General features: G+C 41.8%; 1 protein-coding gene across 1 annotated transcript in view; it reads right to left on the reverse strand.

Moving 5' to 3' along the window:
- IPPK (inositol-pentakisphosphate 2-kinase) overlaps positions 1-15,451 on the reverse strand; it is an 837,585-nt gene that overhangs the window by 348,707 nt on the left and 473,427 nt on the right. Inside the window, exon 6 of the mRNA XM_089657901.1 lies at positions 3,092-3,181. Coding sequence (XP_089514027.1) covers positions 3,092-3,181 — 90 coding nt within the window. The remainder of the gene's footprint in view (positions 1-3,091; positions 3,182-15,451) is intronic.

Consider the following 15,451-nt stretch of genomic DNA (forward strand, 5'->3'; position numbering starts at 1 on the left):
AAACAAGAATTGAAAGACTCTTGGCTGGCTAAAAAAAGCATTTACAAGCTGTGATACTTGCCAAAGGGGGCAGTACAAGATATTAACTCTGCAGGGTGCCCAAACGTTTGCAGACGCCATTTTTTTGTTTTCTGTTATTTTGAAAGTGTAAATGATGGAAATAAAATCTAACTTTTGTTGACATATTATAGGAATGTCTAATCTGTAATTTGATGCCTTTTGGAGATTTTTCCATCTTTCCTTGGCTTCTTTATGCACATTAATACAAATTTCTAGCTGGGGTGCCCAAACTTTCGATCCCCACTGTATATCACAGTATGTTATAATACATATGCATCATATTTGTATAAGAGTCATTACTGACCTTCATGTGAATTACAAAAAGAGATTTATAGCCGCTAGTATAAATAAAGTTAAAAACAAGGTCAAAGTTCTTATACCAATCCACAGGGCAGGGAGCCCAGGGAAATTACCCAAATTTTCACCATTGGGGCCACCATGCAATATCTGGCTAACAAAAAAAATCAAGCTTTAATATTTTCAAAGTGCCTAGGATATCTCAGATCCATACTGGAACAAACGCCAAAAGACACCCCTCACTGTAAGTGGTGAGGGCGCCCCATCATTGTGAAGAGGGCTTGGTAGATTTGGTAGTCCAGGGAATCTGACGAAGGGAAGCGTTAAGTTTCGGTTTTGAGGTTGTTGTCTGGTGATGCCTCACTTTCACTGAGCAGACATAGTAGCCATAGGAGTAAGAGAGGGGTTTTCTTGTGGGGTAAAGAGCACCTTTTCCTCTCCATTACTTCCTTAATGAGTTTATTAAGGAATTACACAAATAGGTGTTTACCACCAAAAGGCATGCATAGAAGATGCCTCTTACCAGCAGGTTTTGGCAGACCAATCTTTTAACCACAAAACCTGCAGTTATACTTAGAGATAAGGGTCATTCCAGAGACTTGGTGAATTACATTCTCTTGAGTGTACACAGAAACCAAAAAGCTGAGGGCATCAGCTGCAATTGTTATAAGAAAGCAGGCTCTTGGTCTCTGTTCATTTGTCTTGTCCAGCTAGCAATAGGCAAATAAGCAATTGCCAAATGCAGGTCTAGACCTGCAAGCCAAATAAAGCCTTTAAGATTGCTTGCAAAGGCCTATCAACAGAATACTTAAAAGTGGAAAATCCTCAAAAAGAACTGTAAGGTGTTTACTAAGCAATTAAATTACAAGATCCACTATCTAAATTAGCTCATCTAATATCCTTTTCCATAGGATAAATCTCAGCAAAAAAACTTAAGAGTAGTGAATACCCTCTCAGGATTGGGCCAATCCTCCTAATGCATGTGTATATATGGGAAAAGTTGTTTTTTAATTAGCCAGCCTCTTAGTGACCACAGGATCTTGTTTTGACTGTGGAGAGTCAGGTACTGCTAGGCAAAGACTAGTGCACACCACGTCAATGAGTGCGCCCATAGTACAAGCCATAGCTTGTGCAGTGGAAGTAAAATCCTCTACAGTTTTTGGTACACAGCCAGGGTCCCCAATAATCCAGAATATCCTCAAGTAAAGAACGTAACGGTGTTCTGAGTTTCCTGTAGGCTGCCTGCAGAACAAATGTAATTCAGGTCTTTTGTCCCAGCTCCCTTACACCTGTGATCTGTCATTGCTAAGTAAGGGAAACCCAGTGGAGTATTCATGGAATTAAGTACTAACTTGATCAGGTTTTGTATGTATAATTATAGGGACACCTAAAACTCAGGGGCTGATTCTGTAGTACATGGCAGCAGGAGTGCAGCAACATGCTGTGTACATTTTTGTCAGAACATGCAGGTGGGTATGCTTCAGCCAGGGGATATGACACAGCTATTTCATATCCTCCTGAGGAAAAAAAATGCCAGTTTTAGATTGCTCACAACAAGAAACATTACGGACCAATACAACAGAGGTACCACATTAAATTGAAAAATTCCACATTCCTCTATCTATCAAACTGTATAGTGCTCTGTGCACTGTGATTTATTCTATTAAAAGCCAAGGACTGGTGTCAACATACAGGGAAGAGTTCAGAGTTTGAAGATCATAGAAATGGACATCAGCCTTGGACTAACTACACATTGTACCAAGCTGAACATGTCACACAGTCCATTGCTTGAAGCACATAGGATGGCCTCACAGAATTGGGTGTGGGCAAGGCTGGGACAAGGGGTGGGCAAAAGGGGTAGTTTTCCCTGGGTGCAGTGGTATGGAGGAAACCCACTGCATGCTCCAGATAAGTGGCTGGCAACCAGTGGAATGTCACACATGCTCCAACATGCCCACTCCCCATCTTATCTGCCCACAGCTGACATAAAAAAAAAAAAGTGCATGTGAAATTACCTTTTAGCTGCAAGAAAACAGGTGACTGGCCACACAAGTGCAGCATGCACTCAATGCCAACAATGGGCAGCAAGGGGACAGATAATGGCAGCAGGGTGGTACATCCATTCTACATTATGCATTAGCCATAGGGGTGGGAGGAGCAGTTCCACATCCTTTCCCTGGGTGCTGGACGAACCTGTCCCTGTCTTGGGTGTGGGTACAGTCCCCGAGATAGCACAAATGTGTACCAATCTAGAACTGCAAGGCAGCTAAGGGCAAAATAGTTGTAGAAGTGCCAGAAGAGAAAAAAAAAAAAGGAGTGGTTTACAATGAAAAATACTTCTCCAGAGAAGAACAGGTCCATCACCTAAGGACTGTAGGAAAAAATTGGTCTCACAGAATGGACAGGGTTATATGAATGTGCCCTAGCAAATTTTTGCCAGCGTCCAATCATTTGATGGTAGCCTTAATATAACCCATAGTCTATGAAAACAAGTTCTGTGTATGTAAGATTAAGATAATATATTTGTTAGGTAAATAAAATTTCCTGCCATCATAGTTCCTGAAAATAAAAGGAATTTACTTAGCATCCAAACTAATTACACAATATTTAATAGTAACAATATTATTACAAAGTCAAAGCAAATTAGAGTGCCACGTGTAAGCTATTAAGGACATGTAGGTATGGTAGTGACACCCACCTTTTTGTCAAATCCAGATTTTTTTCAGACACTCACCTTTAGATGTTGGTGCATACAAAAACGACACACCTTCTTCTTGATCTCCTTAGTGGTGTAAGCAGAAGATGGGATAAAACCACATTTAGGCTGGAAAGAAATAAAAGCATTTTATACACAAAGTATATTTCACAAAATATTTCACAAAAGCTTGTAATCATTCATGCTCCAAATATTTTTTAACACACATAATACCAGGGATGCAAACAATGTACCTTTTTTATTCGCTTCCCAGCTGGCCACTGTGCATAAATGGCTGGGCTACACAATTGCTGTTCTGACAGGACGTACCTGAACGCCCTGTTAAAACCTGGGGCCACACAGCGGCAGTATCCCGTGATAGCTGTGTCCCTCAGACACAGCGCATCACAAATCGGAACATAAGATCACTGATTGGCAAATCCAATCATGTGATGCCTGTGTCCAATCACAGCCACCACACAATGTAGGCACGTCCTTCTGTATCGGCTCTCCCTCTGAGCTCAGTGAGAAGAGGGAGACCAGGAACACTGCAGCCTTACTTATATTCCCTTACTTGGGAGAAGTAGCAGAATGTGTTTTGCAAGTATGACTAAGCCATGTGTGAGAAATAAGTTGTTAAAGGTCAAATTTGTGAAGAAAAAAAATGCAATTTACTTATTTTGCAAAGAATTATGGGAAACAATTACAACTTCAGAAAATTCACCAAGCCTCTTTCTAAACTCATCGGGATGTTTACTTTCCAAAAAGAGGTCATTTTGGGGGTATTTGTACTGCCCTGGCATTTTAGGTCCTCAGGACATGAGATATGCCATCAGTACTGATCAATTTTCATATACTGTATACTGTACCATATATACCATAGCTTGTAGAATCTACAACTTTTGCACAGATTAAATAATATACACAGATTAAGGTTAATTTTACAAAAACAAAAGTAGGTTTAATGTCCTAAATTTATGAAGAACAATCATTTGTTTGCAAAATTTTATAATAGAAACCAAGAAACACTTTTTTTTCAACATTTTCAGTCTTATTTAATTTATACAGAAAATAGTAAAAAATCCAATGAAGATTAAATACCACCAAAAGAAAGTTATATTTGTCTAAAAAAAAACCAATAAAAATTTAATTTCGGTACAGTGTTGCATGACTGTCAAAGTGTGATTGCACTGAAAGCTGAAAATTGGCCTGGGCAGGAAGGGGGTGAAAGTATCCAGTATTCAGGTAAAGTTTGAAAAAGGTATACAGCGCTTTCCGGGCTGACTTACACAAGTCATGGAACATCAAGATTATATGACCTCTTTTATCTGTTCCAATAGCACATCCAGAAGAGTGGAAAGCAAGCTAGAGGCTAGAAAGCAAGTCTACTCCTACACAGACTTGTGTTTTCAGGTTATTTTTCAGAACTCTAACAGGTATGTCACTTTGAGCCTTAAATGGACACTACCATTGAAGACCTGCTTGTGTTTTAAAAAGCCCTGTCAGGAATCTCATACAGCAGATGCTCATTTCTACGCAGCAGGTGCTCATTCTTATTCTAACAGGACAAGCAAAGTCTAGAATGCGCACATGGATGAGCATTCGCACATATGTGCAAGCACGTGCGCGTACACATAGGCGTGCATCCACAGATCTTGACACCCAGCAGCCTATATAAACTGAAAGTATGCCTGGCTTCAGCACTGGATTGTCTTCAGCTCTAGTTCCTGTGTTCTTGAAATATACTAACCTTGTTTCTGACCCAGCTTTGTCCAACACCTCTCTTGAATCACCTCAACCTGTTATGTCTGCTGCTCGCATGTGTTACCAATTTCTGATTACGTCTCTGTCTCCTGACTTGGTACCTCGCTACCAGCTTGTTACCAACATCTGCCTGTTTCTGACCTTGAACTTGGTCTTGATCCTGCATCTGGCTGCTGCTGAACAAGACTTGTGACCAGCCTCCATACTACCAATAAAAATATTCCTGTGCTGCCAAGCGTCACTCCACTACAACAGCTTCCTGGCACCTGCATCCTTCTACTGCCCTAGCAGTCCCTTTCTCCACTACCAGGGGTGCTTGGACAGGAAATGCGCAAGAGGCCACCCTCTTCATATCAGGCGCCACAGTCAGGCATGTGACAGTACAATCCAGCCAGAAAGGGGATTCACCCTTGGAAGCACTGTGCCAGAAGATTTCCGCCCTTACTTAAGTGGTCCAGGGCTTGCAAGGTGGCTACCGACAACTGGGGCAGAGTGTGGAGTCTCTTTCCCCATCCATCTCAACACACCAGACAGCCATGAACTTGGCTCAGGTAGCCACAGTGCAAGTACCCACAGTAGTGGTTCCACCACCAGAGCCCCGAGTTTCTACGCCTACATTTTCAAAAGACCGCAGCAAGTTCAGTGCTTTAAGAAATGCCTGCCAGTTATACTTCCTGTTGCAATCACACACCTTCTCATTGGAAAGCACTAAATGAGGTTCATCATCGCGCTGCTTCAGGGAGAACCTCAAACATCGGCTCATCACTTGATGGAACAAACCAGTCCCCTTCTGAACATCATGAACCAATTATTTGATGAAGTGGCTAAACTGTTTGATGACCCGCAATGCACAGGAAAAGCCAAGTCCACCTTACATGCTCTCCAGCAAAGGTCGAAGACCGGTAGAGGATTGTGTTGCAGACTTTAAGCGGTGGAGTTCTGATACAGAAGGGAACAAAGCCGTTCTTTTTTACCAGTTCCACCTGGAATTTTCAGATAGACTAAAAGTCGAACTAGCTCGAGCTGGGGTGCCCAGCTCCTTGGAAGCCCTTGGAAGCCCTTATTCAATGATCTATTCAGATCGATCATTTTCTGAGAGAGCGAAGATCTGAGAAAACGAGCCAGCTAAGTCGCAAATGGATGTTACCAAAGGTATCTGCTAATCGACCTGCTCCAGCTTCATTATCCCCTGCTGCTCTTGAACCCATGGAATTTGGACTTCTTCAGTCACCGCTATCACCAGAGGAAAAGCTTTGCTGTCGCTAGAATAACCGCTGTCTGTACTGTGGAGCAGCCGATCACTACAATGGCACTTGCCCCTCCTTAGTCCTGTCCCTTGACCATTACAAGGTTTGCTTACATCGCAGTTCCTGTTTCACTACAGCTTCCAGAAGGAACACTCTGGGCTCAAGCTATAATTGATTCCGGTGCCTGTAGTTGCTTCATCGACCATGCCTTCACCCAGCAACGTCATATCCCTTTGCAGCCTACGCAACAGAAACTCTCTATACAGCTAGCTGATGGATCAAGTATTAAATCAGGACCCATTACCGATGAGATTCAGCCCTTGCCTGTCAACATCTTGCCAGACCATCAACTGCTCTGCCTAGACGTAATTTCCTCCCCGTTGTTCCCAATCATCCTGGGTATGTCATAGTTACAAGCTCATAACCCCAAAGTAACTGGACTACCTGGTGGGGTTACCTTCCAGTCTTCTTACTGTTTGCAGAACTATCTGAAAACTTCACACCATGCTGCTCTATTTATTTTTTGCTTAAGTCCCGTATCTGAATTACATAAGCTTGTTCCACCAGCGTACCATTACTTCTTGGACATGTTTGATAAAACAAAAGGCAGATATTCTACCTCCTCATCAGGCTTATGACTGCCCTACTGAGCTGTTACCAGATTGTCCCTCCCCTAGCTGCCAGGGGAATGACTGCTCCAGTAAGGAGGGGGGCAAGGATACAGGCAGGGCTAGGCAAATACTGGTAGTAGGGGACTCAATTATTAGGACAGTTAGGGAAATCTGTCACAAAGATCATGACCGCTGAACGGTATGTTGCTTACCAAGCGCTAGGGTTCGGCATATCGTGGATCAGACGGACAGATTGTTAGGTGTGGCTGGGGAGTACCTAGATGCCATGGTACACATTGGTACCAATTACAAAGTTAGAAGAAGGTGGAGTGTCTTAAAAAATTATTTCAGGTACTTATATTGAAGAAAAGGACTTTCAAGATGGTATTCTCACAAATACTGCCTGTACCTCAAGCCAAACAAGAGAGGAAGCAGCAGCTAAGAGAACTTATCAAGTGACTGAGGAATTGGTGCAGTGGTTTCAGTTGGATAATGGCTCTATAGTAGAGATGGAATGCACCTTAATGGGAGGGTGCAGCTCTGTTGGGGGAGAGGATGGGCAAAACATTGGAGGGGCTTTTAAACTAGGTGGTGGGGGGGAGGGTTCAAAGGAACCAATAGCCATCAGCAAGCGAAGGTCAGAGGGTACCATAACGCATAAAGCTGGAGTGAGTAGCCTAAACACAGCCACAAAAAACTAAGAGGGAAATAATATGAACTGGTACAAAATGAAGAGGCATATACACAAATGCTAGAAGTTTAGCTAACAAAATGGAGGAACGTGACCTGCTGATACACAAGAAGGATTTTGACTTCGTAGGAATATCAAAAACGTGGTTTGATAGCTCTCACAATTGGTCAGCATCTATCAAGGGGTATTCCTTGTACTGGAGAGACAGAGGGTAGAAGAGGAGGAGGGGTTTGCCTGTATATCAAAAATGATTTACTAGTAAACGTGAGGGACGACATTGCAAAATGGGTGCAGGGAAAGGTGGAATCTCTGTGGGTGGAACTCCAAAGGGAAGAGACATGCGGGAAAATAATAAGGTAAAGGCCCCCTAACCTGAAGGGTGAGGAGGAGTTGGATCTACAATCACAGTCAGAAATGGCAGCAAGGCAGGGCAATGTCATCACAATGGGGGACTTCAACTACCCAGACATTGACTGGTGGAAGGCACAGCTCACTCATATGATGCCCATCATTTCTTAAATATCTTACAGGACAACTTCATGAGCCAGTTTGTGGATGTCCTGACTAGAAAGAATGCATTGCTAGATCTATCATTTATAAACAACATAGATCTGGATGTGGAAGCACAGGGCACCTTTAGAAACAGTGATCATAGCATAATTACATTCAGCTTAAATCAAACGATAAGGGGGCACGGGGTAGAACAAAAACACTAACTTCAAAAGAGCCAAACTAAGCTCAATACTACAGCAAATTAAAATGGGACCAAATCATAGAAACACTGAACACTGAGGAAAAATGGGAATACTTTAGGAACATACTAAATAAAGATATTATCCAGTGTATTCCAATGGGCAATAAATATAAAAGAGTGAAGGCTAAACCTAGGTGGCTAAACCGTAATGCTAAAGGACATATCAAAAAGAAAAGAATGGCCTTCAAGGAACATTCCTTAAGTTCCTCAAACACTACAAGGAATGCAATAAAGAGAGAGCAATCAGGGTGGCTAATATAGATTACGAGAGACACATAGCAGAGGAGATTAAAAGGAATCCCAAGAAATTTTTTAAATATATTAAAGTGTTACAAAACCCATGACCCTGCATTCACTATATCAGGTCTCTCACAGTACATGGAAGTGTAATTATTTTAGTAAATATAAACTGCTAAATACCTGTTCTCATCAGCGGTATATAGCAGCAGGAATGTGCAATTCCTATCGCCCAACGCCCAGGACATGTGGTTCCAGGCGCCTGGCAGGTAGTTTTGCCTTCAGCCCTGCTTTGGGCAAGCAGTAGGGCTCACCTGTCAGGTGGAAGCATTCGAACTTCCACACAGCCCACAGTGTCAGCCTCTCCCCCCTGCCCCCTATATGTCCCAGGCTTCGCTTGCCCATCTGCGGGCCCAAGACTGGCTCAGTGTGCACCGGCGGGATGTGGTATAGGGGAGGGTGGAGAGCAGACACATCTGCTCCACTTCCCTTCTTCTCCTGACCCGGAAGTGATGTAACTTCCGGGTTCCCATTTGACACATTCCCGGTCATTGAAGCCAAGAAAAAATGTAATGCGGTGCGATGTGCACTGCATTACATTCAGGGGAGCACAGGAGAGACATCCAGGGTCATCACCGTGCACGCCAGCATGAGAGCAATAATTCTAGCACTAGACCTCCTCCTTACCACTATACTGATGACCTAAAAGGGTTTTTAAAAGCGTCACCTATAGAAAATATAGAGTACTAAAGTTTGTTGCCATTTCACGAGTGCACACAAATTTAAGGTTTGACATGTTGGATATCTATTTACTCGATGCAACCTCATCTTTTATATTTTACAAAACAATTGGATAATTTATTGCTTTTTGTGCCCTAACATTAACTTAAGTGTATGGTTTACTGACCTTTGTGATAATATCATGTGACATAAAAAATTGGAACTATTGCTATTTTATTCTCTAGGGTCTCTGCTTTCAGAAAATATATGTTTGGGGGTTTTGTGTAATCTTCAGGCCTTAAATTATTTTTTAAACGTGTGCAAATAACGCAAAAACAACTCTGGCAGCTAAATGGATAAAGGATAAGCCTGACACTCCCCTTTCCTGACGAGCACCCAATTGGTGCTCATTACACTGCAAAGTCTCTCTCCTTCCTGCCAGTCCGTGTGCAGTGCTGGAGACAAGCAAGGAGGGGAGGAGGAGATATACAGCAGAATATTACAAATATTAAACGTTTATGTCGCCATAAAGCCCCTTTTGTTTTTAAAAGCCCCAGACATTAATTAAAGCAAATTTAAATATGGTTTTGCTTAAAATGAATGAGGGACATGGCTGCTCTAGGAGGATGAAAAACCCCTGACCTCTGTCTGGACAGTGCTGATTGGCCCTGTACTGATTACATGCACTCTCCCAAGAAAAGAAAAACCTCTCTAGCAATACACTGAGCATGTGCAGAATGGCTACGGTTCAGTCTGTCTTATCAGGAGATAAGACGTGAACATATGAACAAGAGGCGGAGCAGTGAAGTCGAGATCAAATGGGGGAGGCTAAACCGTAATGTAAAAGTACATATCGGAGAGAAAAGAATGGCCTTCAGGGAATATAAGGATATATGAATGATCATTGTCAGCATTCCAACACTACAAGTAATGCACTAAAAAGAGAGCAATCAGGGTGGCTAATATAGACTATGAGAGACACAAAGCAGAGGAGAGTAAAAGGAATCCCAAGAATGTTTTAAAATATATTAAAGTGTTAATAAATCCAGGACCCTGCATTCACTATATCTGGTCTCCCACAGTACAAAGAACATGGAAATGTATTTATTTTATTAAATATAAACTGCTAAATACCTTTTCTCATCAGCAGTTAAAGCCGTCTTGTGTCTCTTATCAGTGTACAGCAGAGCACGTTAAAGCTTGTAGGACGAATTTTCATTCTGCTGTAGGAGGGTGCAGAACCCCTGGCCCTCTGTCTGGACAGTGCTGATCACATGCACTCTTCCAAGAAAAAAAAAAAAACCTTGCTAGCAATACACACCAAAATGATAAACAAAAGCAAACAAGGGCGCACTCTCATTGTGCATTACCATGGTACACGACAAATTTATTTAGAAAACATATAGATGTATACTCACAAACCAAACTGAATAAAAACAGAGCAGATAAATCCGTAATGTCAGTCCAGCGGAATGCTAGACCCTTGTAGAGATAGGCTAACGCGTTTTGGGAGACGGACTCCCTTCTTCAGAGCTAGCTCTGAAGAAGGGAGTCCGTCTTCCGAAACACGTTAGCCTAGTGTATCTGCTCTGTTTTATTCTCTTTGGTTTGTGAGTATACATCTATATGTTTTCTAAATAAATTTGTGGTGTACCACGGTAATGCACGATGAGAGTGCGCCCTTGTTTGCTTTTGTTTACCAGTACCAAGATTTCCCAATCTTTGAAGGGCTGCATTTCAACGTTTGACATTCAAAATTCCTTGCTAGTCTGCATGAAGATTTGAGCGCTGGTTTTGTTTGTACTTTTGGATTACACACCCAAATGAGCATGTGCAGAGTGTCTCCACATGATATGTCTTATCAGGAGATAAGAGGGGGACACTGGAAGAAGGGGAGAATTAGAGATCAAACAGCCTTTTTACACAATGCAGAGGATTAACCCCTTAGGTTCCCCAGTGAGTATAATAAGCATGCTTTACTGCATATACTGACTGATTTTACTTTTGTTGGTTTAGTAACACTTTAATGGTGATTCTAGTATAGGTAATAAACTATTCGCTCTCAGGGGGCCACTCAATGAGATTGGAAGAGAAGTGGTTTGACCTTAAACTGTGTAAGAGGATTTTCACTGTCAGGGTAGTAAGGATGTGAAATTCATTTCCACAATTGGCACAAAAGGCAGACCGAGCAGACTAATCAGACTTTGGAACAGTATTTATGCAGTTTTTCTTCATTTACTTAGGAGGACTGGGCTTCACTGCTGATATTAGTGGAATTTGCATTCAGTAACTCTACCCATTCTGCTAAGGGTCAGTCACCCTTCTTTTCCTATAACAGTTTTCACTCCTTTTTGCCTATGCTGATACTAGATTCTCCATTGTTGGCAGTCCAGGGCAAGTTGATTTTCTTTAACACTAATAACCAGGTAGTAAGGGAACTATCTCCAAAGCACATGAAGATAATAAGAATATTTTTGATAAGAAAAGGAGGGAAGAACTGGATCTGAGAGTGGGTGATCATGAATGGCTCTCAACAGCAAACCTGCATGTGCATATAAAACACTGGGACCTATACACTCACTGGCCACTTTGTTAGGTACACCTGTTGGTAATACAAATTACTAACCAGCCAATCACATGGCAGCATTTTGGAATCTAGACATGGTGAAGACGACTTGCTGAAGTTCAAACCGAGCATTATAACGGGGAAGAAAGGTGATTTAAGGGGCTTTGAAAGTGGCATGGTTGTCAATGCCAGATGGGCTTGTCTGAGTATTTCAAAAACTGCTGATCTATTGGGATTTTCATGAACAACCATCTATAGGGAAATCGATAATCATCAGAACAGGCAACATTTTTCCAATCTTCTATTGTCCAAATTTGGTGAGCCTCCGTTTCCTGTTCTTAGCCGACAGGAGTGGCACCCAGCGTGGTCTTCTGCTGCTGTAGCCCATCTGCTTTAAGGTTCAACATGTAGTGCGTTCAGCGATGGTATTCTGCATACCTTGATTGTAACGAGGGGTTATTTGAGTTACTGTTGCCTTTCTATGGTCTCGAACCAGTCTGACCATTCTCCTCTGACATCAAGGCATTTTCGTCCACACAATTGCTGCTCACTAGATCTTTTCTCTTTTTCGGACCACTATGTAAACCTTAGAGATGTTGTGTAGATCAGCAGTTTTTGAAATATTCAGACCAGCCCATCTGGCACCAACAGCCATGCCACGTTCAAAGTCACTAAAATCTTCCTTTTTTCCCCATTCTGATGCTCGGTTTGAACTTCAGCATGTCGTCTTCACCAAGTCTAGATGCCTAAATACATTGAGTTGCTGCCATATGATTGGCTGATTAGCAATTTGTTTTACCAAGCAATTGAATAAGTGTACCTAATAAAGTGGCCAGTGCGTGTAAATATATGGGTCAGTTTTCAGTTAAAAGGAAAATTAATTCAGTGGCCTATGAACTGGAACTTCCAGATTCACTCAGAATATATCCCTTATTCCATGTTTCATTACTTAAGCCTGATGTATTGAATCCTTTTCCTGATCAAGAGGTGTTATCTCCAGAAGCCATTTGATGGGGACAAAGAATTTGAGGCTGAAGACATCCTGGATTGCAGGAGGTGACGAGGTCAAATTTAATACCTGATTAAGTGGAAAGGATTTGATCCTGAGAATTCTTGGGAACCCAAAGCAAACCTTCATGCCCAGGGACCTTTACAGGCTTTTCACCGTACTGATGGTTCAGTTGGGCATCAGGAGGCATCTCTTGAGGGGGCAATGTCAGGAATGTCATACAGCAGATGCTCATTTCTGTGCAGCAGGTACGGAATCGTGCACATAGAATCGCTTGTGTTACCAACCTTGACTTCGATTTCTGACTATGTCTCCGCCTCCTGACTTGGTACCTCACTGCCAGGACGTTACCGACTTCTGCCGGTTACTGACCTTGAACTTGATCCTGACCCTGCACCTCTCTGCTGCCAAACAAGGCTTGTGACCAGCCTCCATACTACAACTGGAAGGATTCCTATGCTGCCAAGTTTCAGTCCACTACAACAGCTTTGTGGCACCTGCGCCCTTCCACTGCCCTAACAGTCCCTGTCTCCACTACCAGGGGTGCTTGAATGGGAATTGTGCAAGAGGCCACCCTTGTCATTCTAGGCTCCACAGTTAGGTATGTGTCAAGCCCACTGGTACACAATAATATACATTTACTAAGGCTTTTCTGTATCTCCTTTTGCTATACTGTATGTGCATGTGATATTGATTGAAATGCAAAGCATTAGTGTAAGAGAAGTTGGCTCTTTGGCATTTGTTTAAGTTTAATGTATAACTAAATTCAAACTTTTTTTTTTTAATTTCGTACAGAGTGGAGAGATATTACAGCCCTAGCCAAAAGTTTGAAGAGAATGACACAAATATTAATTTACCTGCAAGGAAACAGGTGCAGTCATCATTGCTTTGCACAAAAAGGGATTCACGGGCAAGGATATTGCTGCTACTAAGATTGCACCTAAATCAACCATTTATCGGATCATCAAGAACTTCAAGGAGAGAGGTTCAATTTTTTGAAGAAGGCTTCAGGGAGCCCAAGAAATTGCAGCAGGCAGGTATGAGTGCATCTGCACGTACAGTGTGGCGAAGACTTTTGGAATAAGTATGAAGTGTCAGTGAGCGCTCTGGATATGTAGAAGAGTGTGAGCTGCTGTCACTAAAGCACCACCCTTGGTATCCTCACTGGTAAATGAAATGTAAAAGGTGCAGCGCTAAAGTAATAGATTTAAAACAAAATTCTTATAAGTATCTAAAACATGTGCATATGAATTAATAAATAATGATGAAATAAAGCAGCAATATATTATTATTATTATACAGTATTTATATATAGCAATATATAGCAGCAATACTTCAAAAAAGACACAGTGAGGCGCTCTGATCAGCGCTAGTAATCTAATAAATGTGAAAGTAAATGAATCATTCATTTAACAATAATCAATATACTGAGAAGTATGGTGACACTGAACCGTCAGTGGAGAGTGATAGTGAATAGATTAGTGACTTGTGAACATATACCAGATGGCACAATTATGATAAGCAATGATATAGAACAGTCCAGTACATGAATCCATGAACAGGTGACTTCCAGTGCTGGTGAATTCATAAAAAGTATTCCTGTATATGCACTCACCATAAGCGCATATAAAATGTGCATGAACAGCTGTTTTCTTCCCCAGGCAGGTCAGGCAGCACACCCATCAGTTGTGGGACCTTGAAGGCCAAGGTGATCTCAGATAGGGATGGTGACACAAACCGCATACAAACCATGGTAGGAATCCTGAGGAGTTTGCTCACAAAAGAGCCACAGAAAATCGGCTCATAGTGTAGTACTTTATTTCAAAGGTTAGGTACATCCACGTGGAGAATACAAAGCAAAAGAATAAAACCACTCACAAAGATGGCTGACGGACCTTTGTGCAGCCCCGGCAGCGTGACGTCAATGTGTAGACTTCTCTCTGGCACGTTTCGTGCGCACGCACGTTTTCAAAGGGATACACCTGATATTTGACGTCAATGTAAACCTATTTATAGACTAAGATACCTAAAAATATATATAAAACCTAAAACAAGGAGAATACTAGAGGGCAACTATTGTCAATGAAGCAATTGATATGAATATCAATATTGTGACCCAAAGGAGCAAGGGTCTGCATTTCAAAAATCCATTGTGTTTCCAATCTAGATACAGCCCTGCGCTTGTTACTGCCTCTCCAATGGGAGTGAATAAGATCAATTCCCATAAACCTCAAAAAGAGATGGATCTCTGTGATGATGATATCTGAATTGTTTTGAAAGAGAATGCTACTTGAAAAATAATTTAATACTATACACATGCTCTCTCAATCTATCTCTTAATCTCCTTGTAGTTCTGACAATATATGGTTTCTTTACAGGGACATTCAAGGAGGTCTACAACGTATTTGCTGTTGCAGGTGATGAATGAGTTCATGTTATAGCTCTTACCTATGGAATGGGACTCAAAATGGTGTCTAGCATCCTTTTACGTTTCCCATCACACTTACAGATAATGCATTTGTTACATCCGATTATCGGACGATCGGTACTCGTACGAACATTTTCGTACGAATTTCTCATAGTGTGTACGAGGCATTATTTTGGCATGAGGGGATATCAGTAGCTTCATTAAGATAAAAGTTTGCAGCTGCCATCCTGTCAGAATGTCCAATATTACTATAGAGCGAGGCTACGTCTGCCGTAACCAGAAATGTAGATGGATCTACAGTTATTCCTATAATATCATTGAGAACCTGCAAGAAGTAGTCAACATATTCTCCCACTCTGGTGCATAGAGATC

Source organism: Staurois parvus, unplaced genomic scaffold, assembly GCF_062004578.1.
Source record: "Staurois parvus isolate SC_StPar_1 unplaced genomic scaffold, SC_StPar_1.0 ptg001039l, whole genome shotgun sequence".
Classification (NCBI taxonomy): Eukaryota; Metazoa; Chordata; class Amphibia; order Anura; family Ranidae; genus Staurois; species Staurois parvus.